An 18,105-nucleotide genomic window follows, 5' to 3' on the forward strand; every position below is an offset into this window, starting at 1 on the left:
ATATAGAGTGAGTTTTCACGTGGGATCCATGTGATGGGACCCACTCATATCTCTTGAATCCTTCGCTAACTTGTGTGAAACCACTCTATATCTCTTATATCTTACACCATGCAGAAATCATGTCTCTTAATCATAAGGCTATAAGTGTTACACGAAGCACTTTCGTACTTTTTAAGAAGTTACCTGGAATTAATTGTAGCCGACTCACAACCGCCTTAGAAAGGAGCTCACTTTTTAGAGCTTGCCAAATTTCGATTTTTTTTTTTTTTTTTTTTTTTTTTTTTTTTTTTTTCAGGTTCAGTACTAAGTTTGATTTTCAAAAGGCAATGTTGTACATAAGGGTGGAGGCGGAGCCATTTTATTTTGGAGGGCTAAATTGAAAAAGAAAATAATAAAAAAAAAAATTGAGATGTTAAAACTAAACAACAAAAGAAAAAATTTTCATTTTTTTATTTTTTATTTTAGAAAAAGACCTTTGGCTTGGGGGCTTGGGTAGCTCCGCCGCTGGTTATATACGTTGGTATTCATGACATAAACTATGAACTAACGCCAACCTTTTAATCCTGGAAAGAAGAACCTTTTTAGGCTAGAAGAATAATAAATCAATCTGACAAATTTGTGGTAATTAATTCTACACTTGTTTATATCAGAAAAAGATTTTCCTAAATATCCTTCCCCCGATGGAATCTTTTGATGAATATTTTATATTATCAACTAGGCCATTTTATAGTAACCATTATTTGGGTCAAATAATGCTTTTACACCAAACTAAAAAAACTTAAAAATAATCAGACGGAGACTTATTATTGTCACGGTAATGGTTTTTTATATGACTTGATGTTCCTGTATATTCACATGCAGAATTTTTTGAAAAGCAAAAGAAGATTTTAAAGTGGACGGATTGTGATTGTGGTTTATTTTCATTATACAACATTGATTATCAGACGTGCCCGCTGGCTTTCCGGCTGAACCAGATTGCCATTTAACTAGCTTTCTCCGCCGCCTGGCAAGAGGATCAGTTCAGAGACAATTTCTGCAGAATGAGGTGTTTTCTCAGATTTCTCAGTTCTGTTTTGTTTCTCTCCTTTGCAACTTCAGCGACCAGTAACTTTCTTCAAAGGGGGTCTTCTCTCTCAGTTGAAACTGATTCAGACCTCCTGACCTCCCCAGATAAGACGTTCACCTGTGGCTTCTATGAGGTGGGAGAAAATGCTTACTGCTTCTCAATTTGGTTCACCAATTCTAAGAACAGAACAGTTGTTTGGATGGCCAACCAAGACAAGCCAGTCAATGGCCGAGGCTCCAGAATCTCACTGAGGCGAGACGGCGCCATGGTCCTAACCGACGTGGACGGCTCGAACGTGTGGCAGACCAACACCATTTACACCAACGCCACTACTGTTCAAAGAGCTGAGCTTTTGGACTCTGGGAACCTTGCTCTAAAAGACCCATACGGTAAAATTCTGTGGCAAAGTTTTGATTTTCCTACAGATACTCTTCTTCCCAACCAACCCTTTACAAGGAACAAGAAACTGGTTTCTACTTTAGGAAGAGGTTCCTATGATTCTGGTTATTTTAGTCTTTATTTTGATAACGATAATGTGTTGAGGTTGATGTATGATGGGCCTGATATATCAAGCTTGTATTGGCCTACTCCTGGTGTTGGTGTGTATCAAATTGGAAGAACAAATTATAATAGTAGCAGAATCGCTGTTTTAGATGAAATGGGTACTTTTTCATCCAGTGACAGGTTTCAGTTCAGCGCTGCTGACATGGGTCCTGGAGTCAAAAGGAGGCTGACAATGGATTATGATGGAAACCTTAGACTTTATAGCCTTAACAATTTGTCAGGATTGTGGGAGACTTCATGGGCAGCTCTCACTGAACCGTGTAACGTTCATGGGATATGTGGGAGAAATGGGATTTGTGTTTATACACCGCAGGCCCAGTGCTCATGTCCTCCTGGCTATGAGGTCACCGATCCAAGTAATTGGAACAAAGGTTGCAAGCCTAAGTTCAATCAAACTTGCAGCCAAGCCAATGAAACGAAATTTCTGGAGCTTCCAAATGTAGATTTCTATGGATATGATCTCAATTACAGTCCAGAAACTTCATTTAACAATTGCAGAAAACTCTGCTTAGAGGATTGCCGTTGTGAAGCATTTAGCTATAGGTTAACAGAGCGGCTTTGTTTCACAAAAAATGCACTTTTTAATGGCATCAGGACTCCAAGTTTTCCAGGCAGTATATATCTAAAATTGCCAGCAAGTTTGGAAACCACAGAACCCAACAGTCTCAATGGCACCAATCCAATATGTGGGATCCGTGGATCTGAAATTGTGACAGGGTCTCCTTCCATGTTCGTCTACAGTTCAAGAAGGCAGACATGGGTTTATCTTTACTCGTTTGTTTCTGCAATCGGTGCAGTTGAAGTTCTCATCCTTGTATTGGGTTGGTGGTTCCTTTTTAGAGGACATGGCGTGTCAGCTTCAGTGGAAGATGGGTACCGCGCGCTATCAAGCCAGTTCAGGAAATTCAGTTATGCTGAACTGAGGAAGGCAACCAAGAAGTTCAAGGAAGAGCTGGGAAGAGGAGCCTCTGGGGTTGTATATAAGGGTATTTTGGCGGATGAAAGGGTAGTGGCTGTGAAGAGATTGGGAGATGTTTATGAAGGGGAAGAAGTGTTTTGGGCAGAAATGAGTACTGTTGGGAGAATCAATCACATGAACCTTGTTAGAATGTGGGGATTCTGTTCAGAACGTGGACACAGAATACTGGTGTATGAGTATGTGGAGAATGGCTCATTGGATAGGCACTTATTGCCCCCAAATTTTCTTGGATGGAAAGAGAGGTTTAAAGTTGCATTAGGAACAGCTAAAGGTTTGGCCTATCTTCATCATGAGTGTCTAGAATGGGTTATCCATTGTGATGTGAAGCCTGAAAATATACTACTGGACAGTGGATTTGAAGCAAAGATAGCAGATTTTGGGCTGGCAAAGTTGTCTCAAAGAGGAAGCCCCAGCTCAGGATTTTCTCGGATTCGAGGCACAAAAGGGTACATGGCTCCGGAATGGGCTTTGAGTCTTCCTATCACAGCAAAAGTTGATGTTTATAGTTATGGAGTTGTGATTTTGGAGATAGTGAAGGGAACTAGATTCTCAAGCTGGGTGGGAAACAGTAGTACTGAGGAGCAGGAACCGGAGTTGACAAGTTTTGTGAGGATGGTGAAAAGGAAAATTCAGTGCGGAGAAGAAGAGTCATGGATAGAGGATATAGTGGATCCAAGATTGGAAGGGCAGTTTAGCAGGAGGCAGGCAGCAACAATGGTTGAAATTGGTATTTCCTGTGTGGAGGAAGACAGAAGCAAAAGACCAGAAATGGCTTCGGTTCTCCAACTTCTACTGGAATGTGAAGATGATGCTAAACTTCATTTTCCAAAACATTTTCAGCAAGCTAGCACTGAGACACCCGAGAGCGAAAACGCTCTCAACAACACAGCCTTCCTTCCCTGACCAGTCTCCTAGTCAATCTTCCATGGGAGGAGTGTGAAGCTCCGTGTGCTTCCCTCCCCCCTCTCCTCTCTTCCTTCCCTCCCCTTTTCCCCAGCGATCGCCTCATCGGAGGCTACTATCTGGCAAGAGCTCGCTCTTGCCTTATCCGCCTCTACTGAGGGCAAATCTGCCTCTTTGGAGGATTTATCTTTGTTTTTGCTGCCAACTTCACAACCCCTACCGGCCAAAACCTTCATCCTTTGTGTTTACCGTCGAGTTAGGATAAGGATTTGGGTCGAGTTTTTCTTTGTCTTTTATTTGTATTTCCTAGTCTATTATTTGTATTTTAATTGGGTTGTCCAGCCCTAGTTGATGTAATTCCTTGTCAAGTATCTAAAAAAAAATTATTCTTTTCCTTAAAATCAGTAATTGCAAGAGCTGTAATCTTCCTCTTGTTCTCTAGGTATTGTATTTTTTATTTTATTTTTATTTTTTCCTTGTAATAAGAAAAGTTATATTATATGATAATTCTGTTATGATAGGAGTTCACGGTAAATTGAAAAGAAACGACATATATTAGATAGATAATGACTCCAATTAAGGGTCGGAGACAAACCACAATAACAAATGTCAAGATTACAATATTCAATGCCCTCTACCAAGTTCCTAGTTCCTGCCTTATACATGTTCTTGATGCCCACGATTACTTTACGCATAAAAATAAACATAAACCTAAGAATAATGTGAGGTGAATGATGGAAATAAGATTCGAATTATTTACTTTGGTATCATGTTAAAAATATATAATGTGATGAATAATATGAGAGAAAGTGCGAGCGGATGCGGATGAAGAAACTGATAAAGCAATAGGGCAATATTTTGTATTGGAGTGTATTACAATATTATTTATTTATAGAGATGCTAGGAGTAGTGAAGAAGTAAACTTGAGCTAAGAAGGGAATAAGCCCTGCAATGAAATAGAATTAAGTATAATTTAGAGAGTTCTTCGAAAAAATAAAAAAAGAAAAAAGAAAAGAAAAATAAAAGAAAAAAGAGAGTATAATTTAGAGAAAATAAAATATTCTAACAAAGCTGAAAATGAATGGATTTTGTCGCAAAAACGTTCTTGTTAATGTAAATAGAGAAATATTATTTGGTATACTGTTATACGGGGTGCCATATGATTGGAATGATATGACAGTGAAATTAACCTTCGATATTTTTATTTTTTATTTTTTGTAAGCTCTTATTGATTCAAATAATGATTTTCACGAATAAGGATCCTCTCCATTTCAAATGTTATGGTTAGACTTTAAAGTTAGTGCATCTAATGTTGTACATGATTTTACATTACTTAAACTTTTTTAAAAATCTGTCAACATTGACTTCATATACACCGTTAAATGCACTTATTTTAAAATTTAATAATGATATAAATATTATTGTGGCGTCTCACATCACCTGAGTATGGGAATGAGAATACGCTTATATGTATAAATACACCCTTCTTGACACAACGCTTTTTAAAGCTGTAATGATCATGAACTTATCAAATCTCTGCAATTAAAGCGTGCTTCTGCGAAAGTAGTATCAGAATGAGTGACCTCCTAGAAAATTTGATTTGAAAGAGTCAAAAGTTGACAATATTATGTCATTGGGGTGAGTCTTTACAACTATAGATAAGATTCTAAGAAGCTATATCAACTTTTACTATCAGGTGATTTCAATTGCACAATTAATCTACTAAATAACATAAAAAACAGTGGGTTAAAGGACAAGGTATAAGGTATAAGGTATTCTCTTATTTTCATGAGCCTACTAGTCTCTTGTCACTATGTTATCTGTCTTGACCACGAACTTCGACCCAAAAAATAAATATTATGAATAAGAAATTATATCAGTTTTTACTGTAGTGTAATTTCAATTGTACAATTAATATACTAAATAATATAAATAACAGTGGGTCAAAGGACATGGTGTAAGGTATTCTCTTATCCCAAACATTAATTTTTTTATAATTTCAGCGGTTTGCCAAAGGACATAATTGTGATGACGTAATTCAACACAATTCATTATTAATCATACAGAAATGTCTCTAACACAACATGTATGCAAGATACAAGAGACATAGAGTGGGTCTCACGTGAGACCCATGTAGTGGAACCTACCATGTAGGACTTATCTGTCTCTTGAATCCTTTATATGGGTTCTACGTGAGACCCACTACATGTCTCTTGTATCTTGCATAACAGATATACAATCATGTCTCTTAATCATAAGGCTATAAGCCTATCAGCGTTACACAAAGAACTTTGATACTAATTAAGAAGTTACCTAGGATTAATTGTAGCCGACTCACAGTCGCCCTAGAAAGTAGCTCACCTTTTAGAGCTTGCCAAATTTCGGAAACATTTTTTCTTTTTTGGTTAAGTACTAAGTTTTGATTTTCAAAAGGCAACGTTGTACACAAGGTGAAAACGGAGCCAACTTTTAGATTTTGGAGGCCTAAATTAATATATATATATATATATATATATATATATATATATATATATATTTGAGATGTTAGAACTAAAAAACAAAAGAAAAAAATTTATTTATTTATTTTTATTATTCTTTATTTTTGAAAGAAAACCTTTGGCTTGGGGCCAAGCTCCCCAAACCAAGGGGTAGCTCCGCCCCGGTTATATACGTTGGTATTCATTACATAAACTACGTACTAACTCCAACCTTTTTATCCTGGAAAGAAGAATAATAAATCAATCTGACAAATTTGTGGTAATTAATTCTACACTTGTTTATATCAGAAAAAGATTTTCTTAAAGTTTCCTTCCCCCGATGGAATCTTTTGATAAATATTATCAACAAGGCCATTTTATAGTAACCAATATTTGGGTCAAATAATGCTTTCAAACTAAACTAAAAAAATTTAAAAATAATCAGACGGAGACTTACTATTGTCACGGCAATGATTTTATATGACTTGATGTTCCTATATATCCATCAACCTGTCAAAATTCACATGAAGAATTTTTTGAAAAGCACAAGAAGAACTTGAAGTGGAAGGATTGTGATTGTGATTTATTTTCTTTCATTATACAACATTGATTATTAGACGTGCCCGCTGGCTTTCCGACTGAACCAGATTGCCATTTAACTAGCTTTCTCCGCCGCCTGGCAAGAGGATCAGTTTAGAGACAAATTCTGCAGAATGAGGTGTTTTCTAAGATTTCTCAGTTCTGTTTTGTTTCTCTCCTTTGCAACTTCAGCGACCAGTAACTTTCTTCAAAGGGAGTCTTCTCTCTCAGTTGAAACTGATTCAGACCTCCTGACCTCCCCAGATAAGACGTTCACCTGTGGCTTCTATGAGGTGGGAGAAAATGCTTACTGCTTCTCAATTTGGTTCACCAATTCTAAGAACAGAACAGTTGTTTGGATGGCCAACCAAGACAAGCCAGTCAATGGCCGAGGCTCCAGAATCTCACTGAGGCGAGACGGCGCCATGGTCCTAACCGACGTGGACGGCTCGACCGTGTGGCAGACCAACACCACCGCCACTGATGTTCAAACAGCTGAGCTTTTGGACTCTGGGAACCTTGCTCTAAAAGACCCATACGGTAAAATTCTGTGGCAAAGTTTTGATTTTCCTACAGATACTCTTCTTCCTAACCAACCCTTTACAAAGAACAAGAAACTGGTTTCTACTTTAGGAAGAGGTTCCTATGATTCTGGTTATTTTAGTCTTTATTTTGATAACGATAATGCGTTGAGGTTGATGTATGATGGGCCTGATATATCAAGCTTGTATTGGCCTGATCCTGGTTCTAGTATGTATCAAAATGGAAGAACAAATTATAATAGTAGCAGAATCGCTGTTTTAGATGAAATGGGTACTTTTTCATCCAGTGACAGGTTTCTGTTCAGCGCTGCTGACATGGGTCCTGGAGTCAAAAGGAGGCTGACAATGGATTATGATGGAAACCTTAGACTTTATAGCCTTAACAATTTGTCAGGATTGTGGGAGACTTCATGGGCAGCTCTCACTGAACCGTGTAGAGTTCATGGGATATGTGGGAGAAATGGGATTTGTGTTTATACACCGCAGGCCCAGTGCTCATGTCCTCCTGGCTATGAGGTCACCGATCCAAGTAATTGGAACAAAGGTTGCAAGCCAAAGTTCAATCAAACTTGCAGCCAAGCCAATGAAACGAAATTTCTGGAGCTTCCAAATGTAGATTTCTATGGATATGATCTCAATTACAGTTCAGAAAGTTCATTTAACGATTGCAGAAAACTCTGCTTAGAGGATTGCCGTTGTGAAGCATTTAGCTATAGGTTAACAGAAAGGGTTTGTTTGACAAAAAATGCACTTTTTAATGGCATCAGGACTCCAAGTTTTCCAGGCAGTATATATCTAAAATTGCCAGCAAGTTTGGAAACCACAGAACCCAACAGTCTCAATGGCACCAATCCAATATGTGGGATCCGTGGATCTGAAATTGTGACAGGGTCTCCTTCCATGTACATCTTCACGGTTTATCTTTACTCGTTTGTTTCTGCAATCGGTGCAGTTGAAGTTCTCATCTTTGTATTGGGTTGGTGGTTCCTTTTTAGAGGACATGGCGTGTCAGCTTCAGTGGAAGATGGGTACCGCGCGCTATCAAGCCAGTTCAGGAAATTCAGTTATGCTGAACTGAGGAAGGCAACCAAGAAGTTCAATACAATGCTATGAGTACGTACCTTCAACTTTCTAAGAGATTCTTCTTCTTCTTCTTCTTCTTCTTCTTCTTTTTTTTTTTTTTTTTTTTTTTTTTTTTTTTTTTTTTTATGCAACTACCACAAATGCATGCACAACAAATGAAAGTTTACATTGCTGAAACACACACCATACATATGTTCATAAATAAAAAAGCAAACATAGATCAAATTGTTCATACTAACACCATTCATCATACAAAGCATAGTAAGCCAAATACAGAATACAACTAAGTCAAAATGGGTCATCATCTGCATCAGCTTCTGGATGCCCATAAGGGGAATCAACAACTTCCAAACCATTCAATTTATGGGGTTTCCAGAAAAGCTGGAATTCAAATAGATCTGTAAACAGAGAAGAAATAGAGGAATTTCAAATTTTGAAATTTGGATATTGAAAATTCTGAATTTTGGATTTTGAACTTACCCAATATATGGGAGGCCAAAATCAAAGCTGGAAGTCCTCTGTTGACTACTTATATATATATATATATATATATATATATATATATATATATATATATATATATATATAAAAACCTTACCCAATGCGTCAAACTAGCAGTAGGATCAGAGACAGAGAAGAAACCGCAGAGAAGCACACGGGGTCCGTAAAAAATGGTCCAAATCCTCTCATTGCTAGTGGTTTTCGTCGCTAGTGTCGTGATCTGTCTAGCCACCACGTCGCACATCGACTGCCACTACTTCGTCGCACATAAGCCTCCGGTTCCAGACCGACCCATCCTGCTCCTCCGGTTCTAGACCGACCCATCCTGCTCCTTCGATTCCGGTATGAACCGGCACACCTCGCCAGGTTATCTCGCGGTGTACGTGGCCAGGAATGCAAGCGTTTCGTGATTCCCACTCAGTTCCTGAACCTCCCGGTGTTCATGGGTCTGCTAGAAAGAGCCAAGGAAGATGGGTTTCAGGGAGATGGCAGTTTGGAGAGAGGTGAGGATTTTTCAGTGTATTTTGGTTTTTCTTTGCAGAAGATTTGGGTGGGTGATAGTGACAGGCTAGAATGGGGATGGTTTAATTTTGATTTTTGGGAAAAATACAATTTAGCCCCCCAAACTATCATCGATTCTCCGAATGGCACCCCAAACTACCAAAGCTTGGATTTCGGCCCCCTAAATTACCTGACACTTGTATTTTGGCCCCTTCCATCAGCTTGGGCCGTCTAACTGGATGGAAAACGAGTCACGTGACTCATTAAACCAAAAAACCCAAGATTATCCCTCTCCCCACAAACTGAAATTCCTAACGTTGTAGCTCTATTGTCTTGTCTTTTTTTTTTTTTTCCAATATTTTCACAATACAGGAGAGGAGAGGAGGTCGCACAGGTTAGGGCTCAGATACATCACAGGTCCCAAATCGAACTCGCGGCAACAGCTACTGATCGCACTTGCCTTTTGGCGGATCCCGTAGTTCCAGCATCCGTTTTCTCCACCGCCGACAAAGCCAGATGAAATCGGCTTACTAGCATCCGGTTTCTCCTCTGCTGACAAATCCAGCAACCGTATTGGCCCCAGATCCCCAGTAACCCCATCCGAAATCTCAATAAGCCATTCAATCTTGATTTTGTTCTGTAGAAGTGGGTTTAACCGAATGAAATTTTGAGCAAACCATGTGCTATGCATAGTGGGTGCTTGATGAAGTGCCTAAATGGTATATTGTGCAATGTTTTTTCTTTTTTTTTTCGGCTTGAATTTATGTGCTTGAAGATTAAGGGGTAGTTAAACGAATGAAATTTAGAGCAACCCATGTGCTATGCATAGTCGGTGTTTAATGAAATGCCTAAATGGTATATTGTGCAATGTTTTTTTTTTTCTTCTTGAATTTATGAGCTTGAAGATTAAGGGGTAGTTAATCGAATGAAATTTAGAGCAAACCATGTGCTGTGGTGTTTGATGAAATGCCTAAATGGTATATTGTGCAATGTTTTTTTTTTTTTTTGCTCGAATTTATGAGCTTGAAGATTATGGGGTAGTTAATCGAATGAAATTTAGAGCAAACCATGTGCTATGCATGTGGGTGTTTGATGAAATGTCTAAATGGTATATTGTGCAATAGAAGAAGAACTACCTAGTTGGTGTTCGATGAAATGCCTTAATAGGAAGTGTATTTAGGCTTTGTGGTATATTGGTTTTTTTTTTGTTTTTTTGCTTGAATTTATAATCTTAATTGTATGGATCTATTATTGTATTAGGTGGATATTCAAAACTTAGGTTGCTCTAACTTGACCTAGCTATGGAGTAATATTTTATCGTGCCAATATATTACATGGATAATCAGTTAGATTATGCAAGCCATTTGTTGGTATGTTATAGAATTCTATTATGAGTGATATAAGATTTGATTATCATGTGCTTTCTAATGTAGGCACGCGTAAATGTCTTCAACGAGTGACTTATCAAGTGGTCCGACATTATGTAAATGTGGAGTACCTGCACGAGTGAGGTACTCTTGGACCTCGTCCAATCCCAGCAAGAAGTGGTACGGATGTATTAACTATAAGGTAATTTCTTTCTGAAAGTAGCTTTGTGTTATATTTCGTCGTTAGTAGTTTATGACATTTTTTTATTTTTTAATACAGAAAGCCTGCGATTGTGATTATTTTGATTGGGCTGATAAAAAAATGACCATATATGAGGAGGGATTAATGAAATATTTGAGAGGAATGAAGGAGAGAAGGCTTGCTGAGAAGGACAAAGTCGATGAATTGATTGATCAAAAATACAAGGAACATGCCGATAAACTACGTCGGGAGTTAGGTTGGGCCAGAATGATGGCCAAAATAGCGGGAAGATGTTTAGGGCTGCGTTGTTAGTTGGCATTTTGGTGTTAGGCTTTTATTTTATTAATTATAGCGGACCTAGAAGTACTAAGTTGATGTTAAAATGACAGTTGAGTTGTGAAAAAAGTTCAATTGTATGTTTTCATTTTGGATGCCTCTTTGTTTTGAATGTTAGGTATGTTTCTTTGTCATGGTGTTATTAATGAGATTGAGCATTGACTATATGTATTGACAAAAACATGAGTTGGGTATTTAATTTAGTGAAAAGTGCTCAATTCGTACAAATGTGTAATGTGTAAACAACACCTACTCAATGAAAAGTGCTCAATATCAATCTTTAATCCATTACAACCCAACATAACAATCACCTAAGTCATTAAAACAACATCTGCTTGTCATCGAATTACTTACATCCAAACATTTAGGCATCATCCAAGTCATCCTTGCAATTCCATAATAACACGTGCTTGTCCAAACATATCTATCACCTAAGTCATCAAAACAACACCTATTTTTCATCAAATTATATTCAAATACATCCATCATCTAAGTCATCAACACAATTACATAATTACACATGTTTGTCTAACCAATTACATCCAAACATATCCTTCACTTTAGTCATCAAAACAACACTTGCTTGTCATCAAAACATTTCCACAATAACACATCCAAACACATCCATAAATTGTTTATCACTAACGCAATAACCCTAATATTTTTTCCATTCCGGCTTCTTTCTCTTTCTCTAATTAGCCTCAAGTACTTTAGTTGCCTTCTCCACTGTTGGAACAATCTTTCGACCTCTAGTAACAGGCTTTGATGAAGACCCTATTAGCTGAGAAAATCCTCATGGCTGAGAAAACCCTGTTGGTTGAGTAACTATCAATGCCTGAGAAGATCCTGTTGGCTGAGTAGACCCTCCTGGCTGAAATTTCCCTAATGGTGTAGGGGGTCCATACAATCTAACCGTGTTGACGGTACTTTGAAACTGTAAATTCAAATTAAATCAGTGATGTGAGTAAAAAATTTAAATAAAATTCAAAACATTGATAACGAGTGTTTTGATTGCTCATAATAGTTGTTGGCTGTGACTGTGATGGTGTAGGGGGTCCATATAATCTAACTGTTTTGACATTACCATGAGACTGTAAAATGTTGTTAATTAGGTTATACCAAAACTTACATAAAGCAACATATATAAAAGAATGGTGCATTGAGTGCTTACAAAAGCATTTGCCTGAGGCTGAGGCTGTGACTGAGAATGAGGCCGTATCGATGAGGGTCCATACATCCTTACTGTGCTCACACTCTCTTAAGACTGTAAAGACACAACAATTAGTGTTGGACATAATACGATATAAAAGTTTAAAAGTTCTATTATAAAAGAGTGCTCACAATAACATTGGCACGAGGTTGTGATTGTGAATACGGTCCATACCCCCGGACTGTGTTGATGGTACCTGGACATTGTCAAGACAATAAGTTAACAATAAGTTTAGGTGGGGTTAACAATAAATAAACACGTAAAATATGGGTGTTTCCAGTACTCACCCAAGCATTGGTATGAGGCGAAGGCTGAGTCTGACGCTAGAGCAAAGGTTGAGACTAACACTGAGACTGAGGCAGAGTATGTGTGACGACCCATTTTTTTTTTTTTTTTTCAAAAACATACATAAATTGATCATCACAGTGGCACGACTACTTGTCGCTCAGCCAATCTACGATACTCATCCCATAATATGTACCTAGTATTCAGAGTTACATCTAAGCAACAAAACATTCAATTATACATAATCAGAATAGCGGAAAAACACTTCTATAACAGAACTGCTAATTATAAAGAGCCATAAATACGTCTATATGTTTAAGGCTTAAACTTAACATTAATTACATACCAAAAGACTGGCTCTACAAAATACAAGTGTCACGTAGGACACAAGCCAACAACAAAAGACTACCAAAATAGGACGCCCAAGTCCACATAGCTACGACACCAGCGATATGCCTCAGTCGCAGTACCCCAAATACCGTGCTATGGGGTCATCCTCTAGGCCCGCTGATCCTGTAGCCAAAACATCAGTATCTGTACGGTTGTGGGGTTAACCACATCCGTACAGGTGAAAGTATGAGTTCACCACCTCAGTAATAAATTACTGAGGTCTCAGTGGTATAAGACTCACTAAGTTTTCGCGTAAAACGGCATTTTACTTAATCTCTTGTTTACAATAACAGATATTGCTTTATTTATGAAAACTTGTCTCTTAAAATCACATCATAGCAGATGGAGTAAACGCAAACACAACATAGCAATATTGTTCTTATTCCAACATGCTCACATGCAAATTCCTACTATATCTCAATCATCAATTCTTAATTATATCTCAATTAACAATTCATACTATATCGACATATCATAAACAACATTATGCATGCTCAATTACCAACCCAGTCCAATACAAAACAATGTAGTTCCAAAGGGGATACCGGCTATAAGGTCTTTAATCCTATACCATAGAGGATACAAGCTCAGTAGTCTTTAAAGCTGTGCTATAGGGGATGCAAGACCATTAGTCTTTAACCTAGTCATAGGGGATACAAGCCCATTGGTCTTTAATCCTATGCCATAGGGGATGCTAGCCCATTGGTCTTCAATCCTATGCCATAGGGGATGCTAGCCCATTGGTCTTCAATCCTATGCCATAGGGGATGCAAGCCCATTGGTCTTCAATCCTATGCCACAGGGGATGCTAGCCCATTGGTCTTCAATCCTATGCCACAGGAGATGCTAGCCCATTGGTCTTCAATCCTATGCCATAGGGGATGCAAGCCAATTGGTCTTTTATCATATGCCATAGGGGATGCTAGCCCATTGGTCTTCAATCCTATGCCATAGGGGATGCTAGCCCATTGGTCTTCAATCCTATGCCACAGGGGATGCTAGCCCATTGGTCTTCAATCCTATGCCACAGGGGATGCTAGCCCATTGGTCTTCAATCCTATGCCACAGGGGATGCTAGCCCATTGGTCTTTACACACTATGCCAAAGAGGATAACGACCCTAAGGTCTTTTCCAGCCCAATGCTTTATACTTAAAACCATATACCTTTGCTTTTCAAGAACTATGCCTTTTAACACATGCTTTCTTTATAAATCCATAAACAATTTAACACATCACTTCATCAATCAATATTTCCGTAATTTAAATCCCAACAACAGCTCACTATCAAATCCTTCAAATCAGTTCAAATCACACTTTTCTATCACACATCATTTCCCATAAACATCATTAATATATTTCAACATAATTGAAATTACTTAATACATCCAAAACATATTATCAACAATAGTCGGTTCAGATTTATAAAACATCATATACATTTTGCACTTCATTAATATATGAAAATAATAGTTTCTCAGTGAATAGAATACTCACCTTGGCTTTGTGGATAACAAGCTCAACTATAGATTCCTAGACAACGTCTTGCGATGAACCACTGCATTTCACAATGCAATAACGCATTAAAACTAAATTAAAACACTCTTAATTCTAAACGCCACATAGGTTCTTGGTTTGTCTCAAGAACCCATCAATATGACAACCTAAGTAATTTTTAGGGCTTACTTGTATTACCCATTAATTAATTAAGCCAATACCTAGAACACTCATAGGTTTTTAATAAAAACAAACCTCTATTTTATACAACTCATTAACATTAAGACCTAACTTCCTATATACCTATTTTCCATAGAACCCATAAATAATCTAGAATTAATTAACACTCTAAATGTAATTAATCCACTAATTAATAGTCTAGGGTTTAAATACCTAACAACCCAAATTAAAACCCTAAATTCGGATTTACAAAAGCCATAATAATCCATACTATTTTCTAGCTCCAAAAATTAATGGGTATACATTAAAATCACAAGAGAAATTTCAAACCTCAACTTTTTAACTTCTAGGGACAAGATGTTCAAACAAACAACCCTAAGACCAACAATAATCGCTCAAAACCCAAACCCATACCCATTCTTAACCTAGAATTTGAAACTAAGAAAATTTCTAACAATCTACATGTTTTTCTAGCTCCAATCTCAATGGGTATCACGAAAATCATGAGAAAGATTAGAGATTTACCTCAAAAATCACCTATGGCCGGATTCCCCCCTTCTTTCTTCTCTTCTTCTTTTTCCTTTTCTCTTTTTCTTCTTCCTTTTCTCGGCACCTTCACAGTATTTCTCTCCCTCTCTTTCTTACTCTCTGTGCGTTAGTGTGTGCATGAGTGTGAGGGAGAGTAGAAGGAAGAAAGACATAAAGAAAAGGAAAAGAAAGAATGGAAAAGGAGAAATAAGGAAGTGCCGTGCAATAGAAAGAAAAAGGGAAAAAGGGGGAGTTGACCGGTTGACTTGCCCAATGTTTATATATAGATATATATATGTATTCTTTTTCTTTTCTTTTCTTTTGTATTTCATTTCTCTCTTTTATATATATATATATATATATATATATATATATATATATATATATATATTATTTGGACCTAAAAATATTATTGACTACCATTTACAAGTCCATAGGATAAAAATAAAACACTTTGTTTTATTCTACCACACTAGATAGACTTATTTTTATTTAATTCTAATAAACTCATTAAATATTTTCTTGGACATTACAGTATGTGGCGGTGGCTGTGGCTGTGGCTGTAACTAACCTCTACCTCTACCCCTACCACTGGTACCCCTACCCCTTCCCTTACCCCTTCCTCTAGACGATGCAACAGTGGTCTGTGAGGTGTGATGGGAAATTGAGGGCTGCAAAATGGTTGTTTACCTTATGAGGGTTAGTGGCAAATGTAATGTAAATGATGGAAAAGTTATGACATGAAAAAGTTACCGGTTCAGAATCAACTGTAGATTGGGGATTCAATTCAGTGTCAACTGTAGAATGGGGATTCGGTTCAGTAGATTGCACCTACCACTTTAAAAAAACAAATGTCAACATAATGATTAAGCATCACATTGAATACCAACAAACAAACCCTAAAACTGTCAAAGGAATTTACCTCACTCCTACGAGATCCTCTATAATTAACTGCTTCTATTCTTTTGGGGGGGACATGTTCTTAGGTTGTGTCCAGTACCCCTACATCTGGAACATCTCATAGTAACCCCACCCTTTCTTTATCCTGTATTGATTTTTGGGCTCCTCTAGTCCTCACTACTCTCGGCCTTTCAAGTTGTATTCTAACCACTGGTGGGTCTACATGCAAGCCATTTGTCTTAGTCCACTATTCTTCACTAGGCATGGGATACACGACATGTCCATATGCCTTTTTAAGCATATCCACAGTATACCAATCAGAAACATAGTCAACAGGTTTTGCACTATCTTTCCATATTGCACATATTGTGTGTGCACATGGGATTCCCGTCATGTCCCATTGTCTACACCCACATGTTCTTCTAAGTTTCTAACCAAGTTAACCACATGTTGTTTCTGCTTGTCTGTCACTTCAAAAAACCCATCCCCAGCATACACTCCATTGCAATGACTAGCATCTCGTGAGAGTTCATCTAACCGTTCCAAAATTTTTGGACAAATCCTGCCATCCATTTTTATGATGCCTTCCCGCTTCTTTTGGTATCTCTTCATCAATTTTTTTCTCAACATTTTCATCAACGATATTATTGGTAGGTCACATTGTTTCACAATCCAAGCATTGAAACATTCTGAGAGGTTGTTCACAATTAAATCGCACTTAGGGAAGATACTGAACCAAGCCCTTGACCACATACTTGGGTCAATCTTGGACAGGTAATCATACGCATCCGGGCTTATCCCCTTTAGTTCCTCCATTTCTCTAGACCACTCAGCCTCTATGTAAGCGGCAACCATGCTCCAGAGCTTCTCCTTCAATGCCAAACCTCTGTGATCTACATCTCTATAGTTTGCGTACAAATGTCTACAACAAATTCGATGCTCAGCATCGGGAGCCACCACTTCCAAACTCGGGACCAGACCCTGCGCAGAGTAAAATTAAAATGCCAGGCATAACATTGATTGTATCATTAAAAAAATAAAAAAAAAAAATAAAAAAAAAAATTAATTGATTAAAGAAATATGTAATTGGTACTTTACCTTCTGACAATAGGTGCCAAGATCCGATAACAAAGCCTCTAAAAACCAAGTCCAACTGTCTTTGACTTCTGCTTCTACCACTGGATACATCTGATTATTTATATCCCTCGAAATGGCAGCCAAAAGTTGGCCCTTATGTGGAGCTTTCAAGAAGCACCCATCCAAGCCAATGATGGGCCTACAACCAGCAAGAAAACCGTTTTTCATGACGGCTAAGGAGAAGTACAACCTTTAAAATTTTGTGAGCTTATCGGATAATAGCCTCTCTATTTTCATCATTACACAACTGCCAATATTTGTTCTCCTGATTGTCTCACAAAAGTCCCACAGCTTCTTGTATTGGTCATTCACTTTGCCACGTATCTTGTCTTTTGTAAGTCTTTGAGCCCGGTACAACCTATGCTCCTTCACATCTACACCCCATCTTTCTTTCACTGTCTTTACCATTGCCTTTACAGGCATGTTGGGTTGTACTCTGAACTTCTCAATCAACTTATCCGCAATCCAAGACGATTTCAAAATAGAATTCTTGTGTTTCCTCCTACAATTGTGTACGGACTGAACTGATCGAACTTCGAAGGATTCCTTATCCTTGCACTTGCGCCCATAAATCCTATATTTGCAACATGTATCCTTGCATACCACTATACATTTCGCCAAACTTGTAAAATCTGCCAAACTTCAAATGTTGATTTCAAAATTTGAAGAAATTAAGATGTTGGAAGATGAGACGTTTGGAGAGTTTTACTCCAAGATGAGTGACCTGAGAAACTCCATGGTGAGTCTTAGGAAGCCTATCTCGGATGTAAAACTCATCCGAAAAATTCTCAAATCTTTGCCCGAGTGTTTCAGGATCAAGGTAACGACAATTGAGGAAAGCAAGGATCTTGAAGAGATGAAGATTGAAGAGCTGGTGGGAT

General features: G+C 37.8%; 2 protein-coding genes and 2 long non-coding RNA genes across 4 annotated transcripts; 2 read left to right on the forward strand and 2 right to left on the reverse strand.

The window, feature by feature from the left end:
- Window positions 1–852: 852 nt before the first annotated feature.
- On the forward strand, window positions 853–3,920 carry LOC133873656 (putative receptor protein kinase ZmPK1). The gene has a single exon (XM_062311393.1). The coding sequence runs from the start codon at window positions 1,041–1,043 to the stop codon at window positions 3,510–3,512; it is 2,472 nt and encodes an 823-aa protein (XP_062167377.1). The 5' UTR covers window positions 853–1,040; the 3' UTR covers window positions 3,513–3,920.
- Window positions 3,921–6,550: 2,630 nt separating this feature from the next.
- Window positions 6,551–11,270, forward strand: LOC133873898 (putative receptor protein kinase ZmPK1). Its single transcript, XM_062311693.1, has 3 exons — window positions 6,551–8,223; window positions 10,629–10,764; window positions 10,843–11,270. The coding sequence occupies exon 1, from the start codon at window positions 6,703–6,705 to the stop codon at window positions 8,221–8,223; it is 1,521 nt and encodes a 506-aa protein (XP_062167677.1). The 5' UTR covers window positions 6,551–6,702; the 3' UTR covers window positions 10,629–10,764; window positions 10,843–11,270.
- Window positions 11,271–11,743: 473 nt separating this feature from the next.
- LOC133872581 (uncharacterized) lies at window positions 11,744–12,456 on the reverse strand. Its single transcript, XR_009901057.1, has 3 exons — window positions 12,442–12,456; window positions 12,272–12,364; window positions 11,744–12,034 (listed from the first exon to the last, which is right to left on the reverse strand). It is a non-coding gene; the product is annotated as an uncharacterized LOC133872581 (long non-coding RNA).
- Window positions 12,457–12,846: 390 nt separating this feature from the next.
- On the reverse strand, window positions 12,847–15,419 carry LOC133872287 (uncharacterized). Its single transcript, XR_009900999.1, has 3 exons — window positions 15,185–15,419; window positions 14,480–14,540; window positions 12,847–13,129 (listed from the first exon to the last, which is right to left on the reverse strand). It is a non-coding gene; the product is annotated as an uncharacterized LOC133872287 (long non-coding RNA).
- Between the last annotated feature and the right edge of the window lie 2,686 nt (window positions 15,420–18,105).

The sequence above is a fragment of the Alnus glutinosa genome, chromosome 7, assembly GCF_958979055.1.
Source record: "Alnus glutinosa chromosome 7, dhAlnGlut1.1, whole genome shotgun sequence".
In the NCBI taxonomy this organism is placed as follows: Eukaryota; Viridiplantae; Streptophyta; class Magnoliopsida; order Fagales; family Betulaceae; genus Alnus; species Alnus glutinosa.